We start from the raw sequence: 18,636 nt of genomic DNA on the forward strand, positions 1-18,636 counted from the left end.
TCCTGGTGTGCATGGCACCCCTCATCCCTGTCCTGGTGTGCATGGCACCCCTCATCCCTGTCCTGGTGTGCATGGCACCCCTCATCCCTGTCCTGGTGTGCATGGCACCCCTCATCCCTGTCCTGGTGTGCATGGCACCCCTCATCCCTGTCCTGGTGTGCATGGCACCCCTCATCCCTGTCCTGGTGTGCATGGCACCCCTCATCCCTGTCCTGGTGTGCATGGCACCCCTCATCCCTGTCCTGGTGTGCATGGCACCCCTCATCCCTGTCCTGGTGTGCATGGCACCCCTCATCCCTGTCCTGGTGTGCATGGCACCCCTCATCCCTGTCCTGGTGTGCATGGCACCCCTCATCCCTGTCCTCGTGTGCATGGCACCCCTCATCCCTGTCCTCGTGTGCATGGCACCCCTCATCCCTGTCCTCGTGTGCATGGCACCCCTCATCCCTGTCCTGGTGTGCATGGCACCCCTCATCCCCGTCCTGGTGTGCATGGCACCCCTCATCCCCGTCCTGGTGTGCATGGCACCCCTCATCCCCGTCCTGGTGTGCATGGCACCCCTCATCCCCGTCCTGGTGTGCATGGCACCCCTCATCCCCATCAGGCTGCACATTAAAAAAAAAATAAACACCACTACTCACCTTTCTTCTCCAGCGCTGAATCCTGTCTGCCTGCACTGATCTCTCCATGTGAGCTGCGCATGTCGTCACTGCCATGCGCGGCTCACAAGTAGAGACCAGCTGCCGGAAGTCACTGCTCCCCACGCCAGGACTGTGTGCGCGGGGAGCAGTGACTTCACTCTCCTTCATAGCCGGCACACAGCGGAGCCGCGCTGCTGCCGGCTATCTCCGGTGCCCGCTCATTAAAGGGCATGAATATTCACCCCCTCCCCACGCCCATGGGCGTGGAGAGAGGTTGAATATTCATGCCCTTTAACAGAGGGCACAGGAGATAGCCGGCAGCAGCAGGAGTCGCAGCGCGGCTATACTGTATACCTCTATTAAGGAGGATGAATACTCAGTGCTCCCCACGCCCCATGGGTGTGGGGAGCAGTGAATATTCATTATCTTTAGCAGCGGGGACAGTGTAGGCTGCAGTAGGTGGCTGCTGCCTCCTGTGCCCCGCTCCCCCAACACCACACACAAATATACACCCCCCCAACATTCGGACTATAAGACGCACCCCTCATTTTCCTCCAAAATTTTGGAGGAAAATGCGTCTTATGGTCCGAAAAATACAGTACATCTTAAATTTGCTATTAAACATACCTCATTTTGGAGACTGAATAATCATTGCTTTTGTTCTTTATTTCTTGAGTAAAATTTGTTCTACTGACTTTGCATCTTATTCATTATTTAAGCCCTTTTGTAAGTTAATTTTACTCAGGTTTATAGTTTATGGGTATGGTTTTGGTTATTCAGTTGTAGCCCAATTCATCACTTGCAACTTTCTGAAATGTACTGAAATGTTGCAAAATTTTTGCACAAATGCACTTCAGTACCCTAATAAAGTAGAACAGAGCATATTTGCGCTTGTGCCAAATCAGTAAATACTGTGATTTTGAATTTGGCACAAAATCTGCCAACACAAAAAGCCAAAGCAAAAAATGGCAACTTTCCCATTGCAAATGATGAAATGGGCCCTTGGGGATCGATTCATTAAAGCGTTTATGCTAGTATCCTGGCATAAAAAGCTTTGACAATTCATGAAATTTAGGTGCTACCTAAGACTGCTCTAAAAATCTGTGACTTTTGACATTCTCTTGCCATTTTCACCCCGGGATAACAATGGGTGGGGGTGTGGCAATTCACGATGAGTGACAACATTTGCTACACCACAAATCTCACTCCAGCAGGGATCGAAGTTGTAACTTTTCTCCTTGTGGAGAGTGACAGGTCAAGCCTGGCTTGTCTTAGTGAGTGAGACTTAAGCCATGCATGCTCCTCTCTGGGAGCTTAAATATGCAAATTGTCTCTTCAGAGAGGAAGAGGACTTGAACTCTAGCGCCACCTATTGGAAGCAGCGATCCTAAAAGTCAATATGACCCTTTAACAAACCTTACTATATGACTTGGGATAAAAGCCAAACCACAATCTCAATTTGCAGACACGATGTTTCAGGGTGTTGCCCCTTGTCAGTGCAAAGTATGAGATCTTGATTTGGCTGGGTAAGAGGCACTGGTCTAAGGGGTAATGTTTCTTCTTGTGGAGGGTGACATGTCATGCCTGGCATGTCAGTAAGGAAACTTAAGCCATGCATTCTCCACTGGGAAATTAAATATGCAAATTGATTTGGCTAGGTAAGAGGCTCTGGGCAAGGAGTAAGCTTTTTGGTGAGATGGACACAGAGGTGCTCGCCACTCGACAAACGGTCCTGATTCATGAAGTGTGCTCTTCTGCATGAATGGGGACCATTTGACTCCAGCTCATCTCAGAAAGACCGGCGTGCACAAAACCGGTGTTGATGAATGCGGGACCTTTTGTGTCTTGCAGATCTACTCTGTAAATGCTTGTTAGGATAGTTGGATATTTTAACTCCTTGATAATCTCATACTGTTATAGTTCTATGCGATCAGCAGAAAGACCATAGCTGTAATACACAGCTGTGGTGCCTTCTTCACATGACTGAATCAGAAGACTCCTGGCATTTTAAATACATTTTAAAGGAAGGGAAGCCATTGGCATGTGCCTATTGGGTAATTGCCTAATAGACTGGCTCAGTGCAAGACTGACGGACCATAAGGCTTTGAATGACTATGTATTATAATGTACTGTGTATGGTGTTTGAAGAAAGACTGGGGTTAATCCATCTCTGATATATTAACATTTTCATGATAATTGTTTGCTAATTTATCTTTATTTCATGTCCACAGGATGACAACGACGTTTATATTCTAACTAAAGTCGCAGACATTTTGCACTCCATATTCAGTAGCTACAAAGAGAAGGTGCTGCCATGGTTTGAACAGTTGCTGCCATTAATTGTTAACTTAATTGTAAGTTTATTCTGGTGTCTTGTCGTTTTCTGATATTTTAACAAATTATTGTAATGTTGCCATATAAATGACGTTTTAATTATCATTTTGAAGATTACTAGGACAGGTGTCAGTAGACACAATGTCACCCACCCCACTCACCTCATATAGAAAGTGTGCAGACCCAGAATAACCCTTTACATTATATCTTCTTAACCATTGGTACAGACCAATTCCTCATGTTGGATTCAAAAAATTAATAGAAAATGTTGCCATAATTAGTTTGGAGGTAAAGGAGCACATATAGTGCCGGATTCATCAAAGCTTTTATGTCAGTATTCTGGCAGGTAAAGTTGCAATATTTGGACGCAGCTGGAGGCTTTGCTAAAAATTTTTTACTTTGTGTTCTCACGCCATTTTTCCCCAGCTTTGTCAAAGTGGGCTGAGCTGGGGCATGGGGACCGCCACTAGTCAAATTCATGATGAGCAGCAGTGTTCGCTACGCCACATATTTTATTCCCATCAGTGACTGAAGTAGGATTTGTAGTGAAGCGTACACCATTCTTACAATTGTGTGTCTGCATGAATTATAAGCATCTGACTCCAACACATTTCAAAACCAGCCGGTCTTGATGAATCCAGGGCCATTGTCTATTTAATTGCATGTTTTTAGCTTCCATTGCTTCAAAAACCAAAGTAAAATGTTTTTTGTTTTTTTTCTGTTAAGTGTCCCCATCGTCCATGGCCAGACAGACAGTGGGGACTTTGTATTTTTGATGACATTATTGAACACTGTAGCCCAACATCCTTCCAATATGCTGAATACTTCTTGAGGCCTCTAATACAGTCGATCTGTGACAACAGTCCGGAGGTTCGTCAGGCGGCTGCTTATGGTGTTGGTGTGATGGCACAGTTTGGTGGTGATAACTATCGTCCTTTCTGTACAGGTAAGTTTTCATCCCAAATGCACATGTGTAGTTTGTTTAATTTTGGATAATTTTTGTACTTTCCTCTTTTTTATCTTAGAAGCTGTTCCACTTCTTGTTGGGGTTATACAGGCCCCTGACTCTAAAACCAAAGAGAATATCAATGCAACAGAGAATTGCATCTCCGCTGTAGGAAAGATAATGAAATACAGACCAGATTGCGTTAATGTGGATGAAGTTCTGCCTCATTGGCTATCATGGTTGCCATTGCATGAGGACAAAGAGGAAGCTGTTCATACTTTTAACTTTCTTTGTGACCTTCTTGAAAGGTAAAATTTTAAAACTTACTTTTTATGTTGCCTAAACCTGTAATGCATGTCAATATGATATCTTATGGTGCCATCTTCGTAATTTTTAATGTAACATACTTTCTCTGTCCGTAGACTATCTTTAGTCTGTTATCAACTTGTCTTGATAGCTAGTAGATTGCCGCATGTGTTAAAGTTAATACTTGCAAAAGTTTAGTCTGTTTGTCACCAATCTGGCAATGTATTTCATTCCAGAGTAATCCACTGTATTAATGTAATGCACAGTATGAAGTGACCATTTTAGAGTTGCATGGATTTGTCAAATGAAAATGCATCCATCTAATGAGTTTTTTTTTCTAATATTCACAGTAATAATCCTATTGTGCTAGGACCTAACAACTCAAATTTACCAAGAATATTTAGTATTATAGCAGATGGAGGAGTCCATGAATCTATTAAAAATGAAGATTTATGTGGCAAAAGACTTGCTAATGTAGTACGACAAGTTCAGGTAAGTTTCCGATCCATAAAAGACAAACTACAGTTACACACGTTCCCCTCATTAAATACCTCTGAAGACTGCCTTACTTCCTGTTGGGTATTTTTGGTCTAACCTGTCTCCTTTAAATGGAGTATCATCAGAAAATGATCTGCTGTTCAAAAAAGGTTTTTAAGTTTAATTGTCCTGTCAGGAGAACTTGCAGCAATGTGTCTGTCTCTAGCTCTTCTCTCTACATAGAATCTTTTGAGCACTACCTGCCATCTCCTATCTCAGTAGTGGGAAAGTCTGTCTTTCAGTTAGGTATATCAAATAGTTAGTCCCTGGCTAAGGTGTTAACTATGTATCACTTTGTAATATACTCTACTCATTTATTAATTTCTTACACCTATTCATAGGACCCATATAATTACATCACTCAACGCCATATAGAAACGGGAACATAAAAGAAAAAAGGCGTGCATAGAACTTGATAAAGTAATTAGTTATTTAATTATTAAAAGACAAACATTAAATGTGTGGGCCGGCAAAATATGGTAAGTGCAGACATGATAATGGCACCACAGATTGGCAGGTCATATTAAATTACAGCTATAATGACTTTTATAATCATCAACATTAACAGAAATAAACACTTAAAATAGATCACTGTTTTCACTCTTTGTATTGAAGAACTGAAATTTACTTTTCGATATTCTAATTTAGTGAGATGCACTTATGTATATATGCTCTCAGATGTTGAAGGAAAACGTGAGGTTGTCACAAAGAAATATAGGTTTCCGGGCGACTTGGAAGCAAAGTTAGGAAAGTTTCTCTGAGAGGTAAAAAGATTGACCATTTGCAAGTAGAGACTGATATTGTAGTTAAAGGGCCAGGGGGAAGCAAGTCTGGCAATAGGCTTCTTGGCCTCAGCTGAGCGGCCTCTTCAACCTGACTCCATCCTATAAATGGTTCAAGACCTTGACAGAGAAATATAAATAAGTTCCAAACAGACCCAAAATACCGGTGATGCTCCACCACTTCTACAACTATGACTACAAGTCAAACTCCGAAGGAGTGAGTCAAGCTGCAAAAGACCTCAATGATATATTCTACACCATGGCCGAATTGTCAGACCTTAACCCCTTTAAAGCCCATGACGTACTAATACGCGTCTGTGCCCTGGGACTTAAGAGCCTGACCCGTATTAGTACGTCATGGCGATCGCACGCGCACACAGGCTGTGCGGGCGTGATCGCCGCCGGGTGTCAGCTGATTGTCACAGCTGACACCCGGTACTATGTGCAGGGAGCGGTCCCGCACCGCTCCCGGCACATTAACCTTCGCAATGCTGCGATCGAAGTCAATCGCAGCATTGCGGTGGCTAAGGGGAGGTGATCGGTATACTCACCTCCTCTTCCGCCCTCCAGCGCTGTCTGCCCCGGCTTCCCGGGTGTTGCCATGACGTCCCGATGTCGTCATGACAACATCCGGGTCACCAGACAGCAGGAAGATTTTTTGGTCATGCGCAGTACATGACCAAACTATCTTCTCACTGTGCAGCGCTGACAGCCTGCATAGCACAGGGATGGTGCTCCATCCCTATGCTATGCAGGCGATCAGAATAAAAAAAAGTGAAAGTCCCATAGTGGGACAAAGTAAACACATAAAAAAAACTGTCAGAAAGTGAAAAAAAATTTTTTTAGAAAATTGTAAAAATATAAAAAAAAATAATCCACCAAAAATAAAAATATAATGTACCCATCAATAAATATTATGAAAAAGAAAAACAAACAAAAGTACACATTTGGTATCGCCGCGTCCGGAACGACCTGACCTATAAAATTGTCCCACTAGTTAACCCCTTCAGTGAACACGGTAAAAAAATAAATAAAAAACAAAGCAAAAAACAATGCTTTATCATCATACCGCCAAACAAAAAATGGAATAACACGCGATCAAAAAGACGAATATAAATAAAAATGGTACTGCTGAAAACATCATCTTGCCCCGCAAAAAACAAGCCACCACAAAGCTCTATTGTCTGAAAAATCAAAAAGTTATAGCTCTCAGAATAAAGCGATGCAAAAAATATTTTTTTCTATAAAATGGCTTTTATTGTTTAAAAGCGCCAAAACATAGAAAAACGATATAAATGTGGTACCGCTGTAAACGTACTGACCCGAAGAATAAAGCTACCTTATCAATTTTACCACACGCGGAGTAGAATTAAAAAAAAAAAAAAAAATTCCTGAATTGTTGTTTTCTTTATTCTGCCTCCCAAAAGCTGGAATAGAAAGCGATCAAAAAATGGCACCAATAAAAACGTCAACTCATCCCGCAAAAAACAAGCAGCCACATGACTGTCGGCCAAAATATGGAAAAATTATAGCTCTCAAAATATGGCGATGCAAAAACTAGATTTGACAAAATGTCTTTTAGTGTGTGACAGCTGTTAATCATAAAAACCTGATATGATTCTGGTATCTCTGTAGTCGCACCGACCTGAAGAATAATGTCGTCTAATCACTTATACCGCACTAGGAACGGCGTAAAAAATAAGCGCTAGGTTTGGGGTTAGGGTTGTGCTAATGTTAGAGTTGGGGTTAAGGTAGGGTTAGGGTTGTTTTTTTTCTTCAAAAGTTTAAAAAAAAAAAAGACGATATGGCAACTAGTGTTGAACGCAAGTACTCGCTACTTGGGTTTGCATCGGGTGCTCGGGTATGCACTGAGTATCGCGGGTGCTTGAGTCTCCGCCCTATATGCTTCGCAGCCAAAAAAACCTTGCGTTGTTTTTTTTGGGGTGTCTAATAACCGTGAAACATGCGAGCGGGGACTCTAACATTTCACTTGAGCACCCGTGATAGGTATGCACCATGTGAGTACCCTATGCAAACTCAAGTAGTGAGCACTTGCGCTCAAGACTAATGACAACTTATTCAATATGATGACCTAATGTTATCAAATTCTGTGTCGTACCTCTGGGTTCAAAATGTCAACTATATCCCTTGATAAAATCCTTGAGGGGTGTAGTTTCCAAAATGGGGTCACTTGTGGGGGGTTTCCACTATTTAGGCACATCAGGGGCTCTCCAAACGCGTCATGGCGTCCGCTCTCAATTCCAGACGATTTTGCGTTCAAAAAGTCACAGTGCTCCTTCCCTTCTGAACTCTGCCGTGCGCCCAAACACTGTATTTTCCCCCACATATGGGGTATTGGCGTGCTCAGGAGAAATTGCACAAAAGTTTTTGGGGTCCATTTGTGAAAATAAAAAAAATTGGGGCTAAAACATCATTTTTGTGGAAAAAGTTTGATTTTTTTATTTTCACGGCTCCATGTTATAAACTTCTGTAAAGGACTTGGGGGTTCAAGGTGCTCACCACACATCTAGATAAGTTCCCTGAGGGGTCTAGTTTCCAAAATGGTGTCACTTGTGGGGGGTTTCCACTGTTTAGGCACATCCGCTAATTATTCAAGCAAATTTTACAATCAAAAAGTCAAATGGCGCTCCTTCCCTTCCGAACCCTGCCGCGCGCCCAAACAGTGGTTGTCCCCCCACATATGGTGTATCTGCTAACTCAGGAGAAATTGCACAACAAACTGCATAGTGCAATTTCTTCTGTTATTTCATCCTTATGAAAATGCAAAAGTGGGGGCGGAAAAATGTGAAAATTTTATTTTTACGGCTCAATGTTATAAACTTCTGTGAAGCACCTTGGGGGTTCAAGATGCTCACCACACATCTAGATAAGTTCCCTGAGGGGTCTAGTTTCCAAAATGGTGTCACTTGTGGGTTTTTTTCACTTTTCATCAGGGGCTCCCCAAATGCAACATGGTGTCCGCTAATTATTCAAGCAAATTTTACATTTAAAAAGTCAAATGGCGCTCCTTCCCTTCGAACCCTGCCGTTCGCCCAAACAGTGGGTTTTCCCCACATATGGGGTATCTGCGTCCCCAGGGGAAATTGCACAACAAATTTTGGGGTCCATTTTTTCCTGTTACCCTGGCGAAAATAAAAAAAAATTGGGTCTAAAGTAACATTTTTGTGAAAAAAGTTAAATGTTAATTTTTTTCTTCCACATTCCAAAAATTCCTGTGAAGCACCTGAAGGGTTAATAAAGTTCTTGAATGTTTTGAGCACCTTGAGGGGTGCAGTTTTTAGAATGGTGTCACTTTTGGGTATTTTCTGTCATAAAGACCTCTCAAAGTGACTTCAAATATGATGTGGTCCCTAAAAAAAAAAAATGGTTTTGTAAATTTTGTTGGAAAAATGAGAAATCGCTGGTCAACTTTTAACCCTTATAGCTCCCCAATAAAAAAAAAATGTTGGTTCCAAAATTGTGCTGATGTAAAGTAGACAGTTAATAAATAACATTTCCCACATATTTTGTGTGACATATCTCTGATTTAAGGGCATAAAAATTCAAATTTTGAAAATTGCAAAATTTTCTAAATTTTTGCCAAATTTCCGTTTTTTTTTCACAAACGCAAGTGATATCGAAGAAATTTTACCACAATCATTAAGTACAATATGTCACGAAAAAACAAGCTCAGAATCAGGGGGATCCGTTGAAGCGTTCCAGAGTAATTACCTCATAAAGTGACAGTGGTCAGAATTGTAAAAATTGGCCTGGTCATTAACGTGCAAACCACCTTGGGTTGTAAAGGGGTTAAAGTTAACTACAAGAGGCCAAAAGAAAAGCAGATCAACGTTTGATTTGACAGAAAACGTAAAGCTGTTTGGAAGACCCTGAGAACAGCCTCAAACAAGAAACACTGAGACCCCAACCACTCGGATCTCAGGGATGCCTACGACACCATACAAAGGCAGTATAAAACATCCTCAGGAGAAAGAAGCAGAATTACATCTCTATCAGACGTAACAAACTCCAAGATGCCCTTCAAGACAACTCCTTCTGGGAACTATGGAACCACATGGGCACAAAAAGCAAGAAAGGCAATATCATATACAAAACAACAACATCTAGCTCCAGTACTTCAAAAACCTCTATAAAGACATCCCGAAGGAAGGACTAAGCCAAGAACAGAAAAACATTGGCAAAACTAAAGGCAATGGAGGAAAAAGTAAAAAAAAATTCCAAAACCCTGCGGATACACCAATCAGATTACAGGAAGTTACAGGACAATGTCTTCCATAAGGTGTAGAAAAGCTAGTGGCCTGGATAGAATCCCACCAGAAATACAAGTAGCAGTGGTTAAACTGTTCAATATTGTGCTGAGTGCTGGCTACTTCCCTCACACCTGGAACCAAGTGCTCATCTCACCCATTCACAAGAGTTGGGACAGGTATGACCCTGCCATCTAGAGGCATATGTGTCAGCAACAACATGGGAAAACTGTTCAATAGCATCCTGAACAAGAGGATCCTCAGCAAAAACCAAGCAGGGTTCATGCCAAACCACCTACCACATCTAAACCCTGCACAGTCTTCTTCAGAGTCACATCCACAACACAAAGCACGGAAAGATATACGCTTGTTTTGTAGACTTTAACCCCTTAAGCCCCGCGGGTGGTTTGCACGTTAATGACCGGGCCAATTTTTACAATTCTGACCACTGTCACTTTATGAGGTAATTACTCTGGAACGCTTCAACGGATCCCCCTGATTCTGAGATTGTTTTTTCGTGACATATTGTACTTCATGATTGTGGAAAAATTTCTTCGATATCACTTGCGTTTATTTGTGAAAAAAACGGAAATTTGGCGAAAATTTTGAAAATTTTGCAATTTTCAAAATTTGAATTTTTAAGCCCTGAAATCAGAGCGATATGTCCCACAAAAGAGTTAATAAATAACATTTCCCACATGTCTACTTTATATCAGCACAATTTTGGAACCAAAATTTTTTTTTGTTAGGGAGCTATAAGGGTTAAAATTTGACCAGCGATTTCTCATTTTTCCAACAATTTACAAAACCATTTTTTTAGGGACCACATCACATTTGAAGTCACTTTGAGAGGTCTTTATGACAGAAAATACCCAAAAGTGACACCATTCTAAAAACTGCACCCCTCAAGGTGCTCAAAACCACATTCAAGAACTTTATTAACCCTTCAGGTGCTTCATAGGAATTTTTTGAATGTGGAAGAAAAAAATGAACATTTAACTTTTTTCACAAAAATGTTACTTTAGACCCAATTTTTTTTTATTTTCACAGGGGTAACAAGAAAAAATGGACCGCAAAATTTGTTGTGCAATTTCCCCTGGGCACGCAGATACCCAATATTTGAGGAAAAAACACTGTTTGGGCGCAGTGTAGGGCTCGGAAGGGAAGGAGCACCATTTGACTTTTTGATTGTAAAATTTGCTTGAATAATTAGCGGACACCATGTTGCGTTTAGAGAGCCCCTGTGTGCCCAAACATTGGAGCTCCCCCACAAGTGACCCCATTTTGGAAACTAGACCACCCAAGGCACCTATCTAGATGCATAGTGAGCAGTTGCAACCCCCAGGTGCTTCACAAATTGATTCGTAAAAATGAAAAAGTGGAAAAAAAAACACTTTTTCATTGTTACGAATCAATTTGTGAAGCACCTGGGGGGTTCCAACTGCTCACTATGCATCTAGATAGGTGCCTTGGGGGGTTTAGTTTCCAAAATGGGGTCACTTGTGGGGGAGCTCCAATGTTTGGGTACACAGGGACTCTCTAAATGCAACATGGTATCCGCTAACAAATTGAATGGAAAATTGGCTCAAATTGTTAGTGGACACCACATTGCGTTTGGAGAGCCCCTCTGTGCCCAAACTTTGGAGCTCCCCCACAAGTGACCCCATTTTGGAAACTAGACCCCCCAAGGCACCTTTCTAGATGCATAGTGAGCACTTGGAACCCCCAGGTGCTTCACAAATTGATTCGTAATAATGAAAAAGTGAAAAAAAAAACACTTTTTCATTTTTACGAATCAATTTGTGAAGCACCTAGGGGTTCCAAGTGCTCACTATGCATCTAGATAGGTGCCTTGGGGGGTCTAGTTTCCAAAATGGGGTCACTTGTGGGGGAGCTCCAATGTTTGGGCACACAGGGGCTCTCCAAACGCAATGTGGCGTCCGCTAACAATTTGAGCCGATTTTCCATTCAATTTGTTAGCGGACACCATGTTGCGTTTGGAGAGCCAGTGATGTGCCTAAACAGTGGAGCTCCCCCACAAGTGTCCCCATTTTGGAAACTATACCCCTCAAGGATTTTATTAAGGTGTATAGTGAACATTTTGAACCCAGAGGTACGGCACAGAATTTGTTTACATTAGGTCATCATATTGAATAAGTTGTCATTATTCTTGAGTGCAAGTGCTCGCTACTTGAGTTTGCATCGGGTACTCAGGTATGCACCATGTACAGCGTGTGCTCGAGTCCCTGCTCCGCATGTTTCACGGTTATTAGACACCCAAAAAAAAACATGCGGGGATCGCTCGTGCATGGCAGGCAATCCCCGTAAAGTTTTTTGGCCGCGAAGCATATGGGGCAGAGACTCGAGCATGTCACTCAAATACCCACGATACTCAATGCATACCAGAGCACCCGATGCAAACTCAAGTAGCGAGCACTTGCTCTCAACACTAGTCACCATATCGTCATCTTTTTTTCTTACTTTTGAAAAAAATCCTAGCCCCAACCCTAGCCCCAGCCCCAACCCTAGCCCCAGCCCCAACCCCAGCCCTAACCCCAACCCCAGCCCCAACCCTAGCCCTAGCCCTAGCCCCAACCCCAACCCCAACCCCAACCCTAGCCCCAACCCTAGCCCCAGCCCCAACCCTAGCCCCAGAGTTTATTTTTGACACCGTTCCTTGTGCGGTATAAGTGATTAGACGACTTTATTCTTCGGGTCGGTGTGATTACAGCAATGCCAGAATCATATGGGGTTTTTATGACTGACAGCTGTCACACACTAAAAGACGCATTTTTTGTAAAATCATAGAATCATAGAATGGTAGAGTTGGAAGGGACCTCCTGGGTCATCTGGTCCAACCCCCTGCTCAAAGCAGGATTCACTAAATCATCTCAGACAGATTTCTGTCCAGCCTCTGTTTGAAGACGTCCATTGAAGGGGAACTCACCACCTCTCGTGGCAGCCTGTTCCACTCCTTAATCACCCTAACTGTCAAAAAGTTTTTTCTAATATCTAATCTGTGTCTCCTCCCATTTAGTTTCATCCCATTGCTTCTAGTCTTTCCTTGTGCAAATGAGAATAAAGATGATCCTTCTACAATGTGACAGCCCTTGACATATTTGTAGACAGCTATTAAGTCTCGTTTTTGTAGACAGCTATTAAATCTAGTTTTTGCATTGCCATATTTTGAGAGCTATAATTTTTCCAGATTTTGGCACAGTCATGTGACGGCTCGTTTTTTGCGGGATGACTTGACGTTGTTATTGGTGCCATTTTCAGGCACGTGACATTTTTTGATCGCTTTCTATTCCGATTTTTGGGAGGCAGAATAAACAAAAACCAACAATTCAGGAATTGTTTTTTTTTTTTTTTTTTTTTTATTATTCTGTTCCGCGTGTGGTAAAATTGATGAGGTAGCTTTATTCTTCGGGTCAGTACGTTTACAGCGGTACCACATTTGTATCATTTTTCTATGTTTTGGCGCTTATACACAATAAAAGCTATTTTATAGAAAAAAATATTTTTTAGTATCGCTTTATTCTGAGAGCTATAACTTTTTTATTTTTCGGCTGATGGAGCTGTATGGTGGCTTGTTTTTTTGCGGGACGAGATGACGTTTTCAGCGGTATCATTTTTATTTATATGCGTCTTTTTGATCGCGTGTTATTCCACTTTTTGTTTGGCGGTATGGTGATAAAGCATTGTTTTTTGCTTCGTTTTTTTTTTTTTTTTACAGTGTTCACTGAAGGGGTTAACTAGTGGGACAGTTTTATAGGTCAGGTTGTTCCGGACGCGGCGATACCAAATATGTGTACTTTTATTGTTTTTTTTTTTTATAATAATATTTATTGATGGGTACATTATATTTTTATTTTTGGTGTATTATTTTTTTTATTTTTTTATAATATTTTTGCACATTTTTTTTTTTTTTTCCCCCACTTTCACACAGTTTATACACTTTATTACTTTGTCCCACTCTGGGACTTTCACTTTTTTTTTTCTGATCGCCTGCATGGCACAGGAATGGAGCACCATCCCTATGCCATGAAGGCTGTCAGAAGTGCACAGTGTGAAGATTGCTTGGAGATTCACTACGCATGTCCAAGCAATCTTCCTGCTCTCTGGTGACCCGGATGTTGTCATGACGACATCGGGTCGTCATGGCAACACCCGGGAAGCCTTTGCAGACTGCGCTGGAAGCCGGAAGAGGAGGTGAGTATCGCCGATCACCTCCCCTTGCCCCCGCAATGCCGCGATCGACTTCGATCGCGGCATCGCGGGGGTTAATGTGCTGGGAGCGGTGCAGGACCGCTCCCTGCACATAGTACCGGGTGTCAGCTGTGACAATCAGCTGACACCCGGCGGCGATCGCGCCCGCACAGCCTGTGTGCGCGCGCGCGATCGCGATGACGTACTAATACGGGTCTGGCTCTTAAGTCCCAGGGCACAGACGCGTATTAGTACGTCAGATGTTATTAAGGGGTTAAAAAGGCCTTCAACTCAGTGTGGCACCCGGGCCTGTTCCTGAAACTGCTGGAGAGCGGAATAGGCGGAAAGACACGCCATCAAAAGCTCCAACACAGAGAATCACTGCAGCGTGAGGGTGAACCGGAAAAGAACGGCTGATTTCCAGCAGAGCCGAGGAGTCACAGGGCTGCAGCCTAAGTCCAACGCTCTTCAATATCTACATCACTGCTCTGAAATCCTCCACGGCACCAGGTCTCACACTCCATAATGCCCAGGTGAAAAGCCTCCAAGACCACCTGAAAATCTTTAAAAAAATTCAGCTCCACGTGGGCACTACCCATCAACCCAAACAAAAGCAACATCATGGTGTTCCAGAAGAGAAAGACAAGATTGGACCAGTACCCTTCATTTGTGCTAAACTGTGTTCTTACAGGTACGGACAAATACACCTACATGGGCCTGGAAATTCTCCAGTCAGGGAGCTTCAAACACACCAAAGAGACCCTGAAGGACAAGGCCTGCAAAAACTCTACCATCTGAAGTTGCCAGTGAGGGTCTGGCGGAAAATATTCGATGCAATCTTTGCCCGAACCCTCCTGTACGGCAGCGAAGTCTGGGGCTCTCTCACATACCCAGCCTAGTCAAGGTGGCATTCCAGCCCAACAAAAATATTCCGCCTGGAATTCTGTAAGCACCTTCTCCAGGTCCATCAGAGCGCCACCAACAGTGCCTGTCGGGCTGAGCTGGGCAGATTCCCACTGCACCTAGCAGTTCTGAAGAGAACGCTGTCATATGAGGCTCACCTACTTGTTAGTGGCCTGAGCTCCCATCATAAAGCCCTGCTACATGTAAGGGGGTCAAACAAACCAGGACCCCGAAGCAGCTCACCCAAACCCAATCTGACCAAAACAACAACCACAGTAGCCGGAAAAAAGCCAGAATCGGGAAGATGGTAGACGAGGGCCAAGAGAGATACATAAGTGACTGGAGGAACGATATTGACATCTCACAGAAACTGACCATGTACCGAAGTCTACAGCCTGGCTCCATATCTGGAGAAACTTCTGAACCCCAGAGAAAGCCATATCCTGAGCCGGTATAGACTCGGTGCCCACAATTTGGCCATAGTCTGGCCAGCACAGACGGAGCTACAAGCCCAGGGATGACAGATTGTGCCCACACTGTGACCTGGAGGATGAGACCCACTACCTGCTACACTGCACCAAATACTCAGCTGTGAGGGACACACTTCAGGGGATACTGATCTCTTCCTGAATTTCAGCTCCATGAAGGAGGAAAGGAGAAGCGAAAACCTATATCCTGCTTGGAGAAGAGAGCGTGGGGGAGATAGCCGTACAATATGTGATCGCATGCCATAGGCAGCGAGAGAAAGCTGATGTCATGGACTTCAACTGCCCCCCCCCCCCCCCCCCCCCCCATGTGCCCCATCCATGGTTCCTACAATCCCTACCCATCATCCCCACAGTCCCTCTCCCTATTCTCTATTGTACACATGCTTTGGCAAAACTGTTTGTTTGGTCCTGCCAATAATGCTTCATTGAATTGAAAAAAATATATAGATGCATGTATGTGTTCATTGTGTATATTTTGAATTAAAACGAGCATTCAAAGGTCGATGTATGAACTATACCTAAAGCCTAAAATCCTCATACATTTTGACATTTACAGGCCAATAGATAAAATCCACTACAAGTAAATAACAAGCCTCCCCCACCCTCATTTTTTTTCTAGCAAATTTGGTGTGAATTTTAAATGGCAATTCATCTAAGTGTTTTTGCAAAAGTAGCTAATTTTTTGCACTTTGCCGCAGTATGCAAAACTTTTCTTAGTGTTTTCCATCAGGTTTCTGCAGAAAACACTTTGTCACCCTTTAACACAGAGTTGTGCAAAAATGTTTCACATTTTGGTATTTTCACACCAGTTTCAAGCAGCTCTGCCAAAATGAAGGGAGCTGTGAGGAAGTTAAATGGGTCATGGCTACATCAAATGTATTGGAAGTGGTGAAATGAGTTATTCCAGTCCACAACTGGAGAATTGTTTCTGCCAAGGTGCCACTAAGATCATGCACTTAATTTATTAAGCGACTTGTGGCTGTTAATGAATTTGGCACATATTGCTGGCGTCCAAAACACCAGTGTTAATGAATTGGGGCCTTAGTATTTCAGTGTTGGCATTGCATATACCAGTCATTGTTTTTGCTTCACTGTTGAACTTTTCTATTTTCAGGCATCCGGAGGACTGTTCACAGAATGTGTATCACAGCTGAATCCAGTTCAGCAGAAGGCTTTACAAGATCTCCTGAGTACTGTGTGAAGACCTCTACTGTTGGCCTATATCAGGAAAACTAACATAAAATAAACTTACCTCTTCTGTTTAGGTTTCTTTATTTTTGTTTTAAGAAGGAGCAGTAACGTTTATAAGCAGTTTTTCTGCAGGCCGCAATGAAGTGCATCAGACCCCAGACTGGAAAAATGTTAAAATGGATTCTTCTAGGAAAGATGGACGTTCCCTTCCGGCCTGTTTACTGTAAATGGATTATTTTATTCTATCCGTCATATCTCCCATTATCCACTTTTGTGGGTAGGGAAGAACTGCTTACCATTGTCTTCAGTTATCAACTAAGTAGGAGTGTAGTTGCTGTAGGTGGATTTTAAGACACATGGACATAGAGCTGGTGTATCCAAAGGGCCTACAAAGCTTTTTAAAATGGTGCTCCGCATGCCATTCATAAAAGTGGTATGTCGAGTTCATAATTAGCACGATGTTATAATCGTCAAAGACAAATTTGTCTATTACCACAGAAGTTTGTAGAAAACTACTTGTGCCCTATTATAGGATTCATTTTGAAGTATAATGGTCAAGAACATTAATTTTGCACAGATTTCTATCAGTATATTTTTTATTAGTTTTGGTCACCCATTGTGTCCAAATAACGTGTTTTGACATAGGACAACATTTAGCATCAGGCCCTTGAATGTGAAATGTCTTTTTGGCATGTCTGGCAATATCTCCTTCACTCTTCAATAAACGACAATGAAATACATGACCAGTCTGAGCACCGCTCCCCTCTGTCTCACTTTATTCACTTGTACATTATCATGTGATTACTTTGGAGCACACAGATAAAGTATATTCTGCATGTGAGCAGTTTATATTTTTTTGCTGACTGTTTATAGGTTTGAATTTTTTATTTTTTAAATGTTTCTTATATTTAGGATGCCTTTATTTTGAAAGATGCATTAATTTGAGTTTTAACACTATCCATGTGTTTTGTAGTTTTCAGATACTTATAAAGTAAATGTGTGGACAATTATGAATTTTCAATTTGCATTACTAGAACACCTTTAGCTAACTACATTGTATTATTCAGCTTTTGCAACTTTACAACCAGACCTTTTTTTTCTGCATTTAGTTCAAAACATAATGAGAATAAATTTGTTTTGTTTAAAACAGGGTACTTCTTGTTTATAAAGTGTTAGGAAAATGGAGAATAGAATGATGCTCTGTTAACACTATTGTCAGGAAGCAGACACTATGGAGATGGGCTTTGACTACAAATGGCCTGTTAAATTTATTTTGTTCTGAGGTTTTTTTTTTTAATCTTTTATCGAATAATAGGGAGGTCAACAAAGTTTTAAATGCTATCAAAAATTTAGAATGTACCATTTGGAACTTGTTGTCTAAGGATACTTGCCCATGATCAGGAATAGTAGCGTTTTGGACGCAGCATATTTTCGCTGCTTCTAAAACGCTGCGTTATACATTGCAAGCACAGTGGATGGGAATTATAGACATCTCATGCCCACTGTGCTTCTTTTTAACAGTGCGTAAAGTCACCCGCAGCGTGGGTTTACGAGCTGCAGCATGTCCATTTCTGTAGCAGAGACTAACATCTCAGCTGCGTATTATCCCCAATAGACACTCATTAGATGCGGTGAATCTGCATCATTACCTAAACACATGCGTTTTAATAGAACGCAGTGAAAATACTCTGCTTCGAAAACGCTACTGTTCCTGATCGTGGGCACTATGCTGATTTAGACCTTAAACGACTGTTGATCAGCTACTACAAGCAAGGCGGCTGTTTAATCTGTTTGGTCAGACTCGCCACAATTCTATGCGTTATTGAGATTGTTCTGTGCAGCAAGAACATTATTGGCAGCACATCACCTTTTTACACTTACACCGGAAGATATGCTGCAGATAACTTTCATTTTTAAGAGTGCTTAAAAATCATTGCACCCGATGAATGAGTCTCTCCAACGCAGATGCATTGTTGACACTGCTGCAGCAGGGACATCACAACTAAATCATGTGCCTGCTTCAGTCAATCA

At 42.2% G+C, this 18,636-nt stretch overlaps 1 protein-coding gene across 1 annotated transcript in view; it reads left to right on the top strand.

Moving 5' to 3' along the window:
- The window catches only part of IPO5 (importin 5), a 68,407-nt gene extending 51,062 nt beyond the window's left edge, over positions 1-17,345 (top strand). Inside the window, exons 22-26 of the mRNA XM_073664171.1 lie at positions 2,873-2,995; positions 3,702-3,921; positions 4,001-4,229; positions 4,578-4,719; positions 16,529-17,345. Coding sequence (XP_073520272.1) covers positions 2,873-2,995; positions 3,702-3,921; positions 4,001-4,229; positions 4,578-4,719; positions 16,529-16,615 — 801 coding nt within the window. The 3' untranslated portion in view covers positions 16,616-17,345. The remainder of the gene's footprint in view (positions 1-2,872; positions 2,996-3,701; positions 3,922-4,000; positions 4,230-4,577; positions 4,720-16,528) is intronic.
- The last annotated feature ends 1,291 nt before the right edge of the window (positions 17,346-18,636 follow it).

Source organism: Phyllobates terribilis, unplaced genomic scaffold (genome assembly GCF_046119375.1).
Source record: "Phyllobates terribilis strain yellow unplaced genomic scaffold, ASM4611937v1 Scaffold_2__4_contigs__length_985480577, whole genome shotgun sequence".
In the NCBI taxonomy this organism is placed as follows: Eukaryota; Metazoa; Chordata; class Amphibia; order Anura; family Dendrobatidae; genus Phyllobates; species Phyllobates terribilis.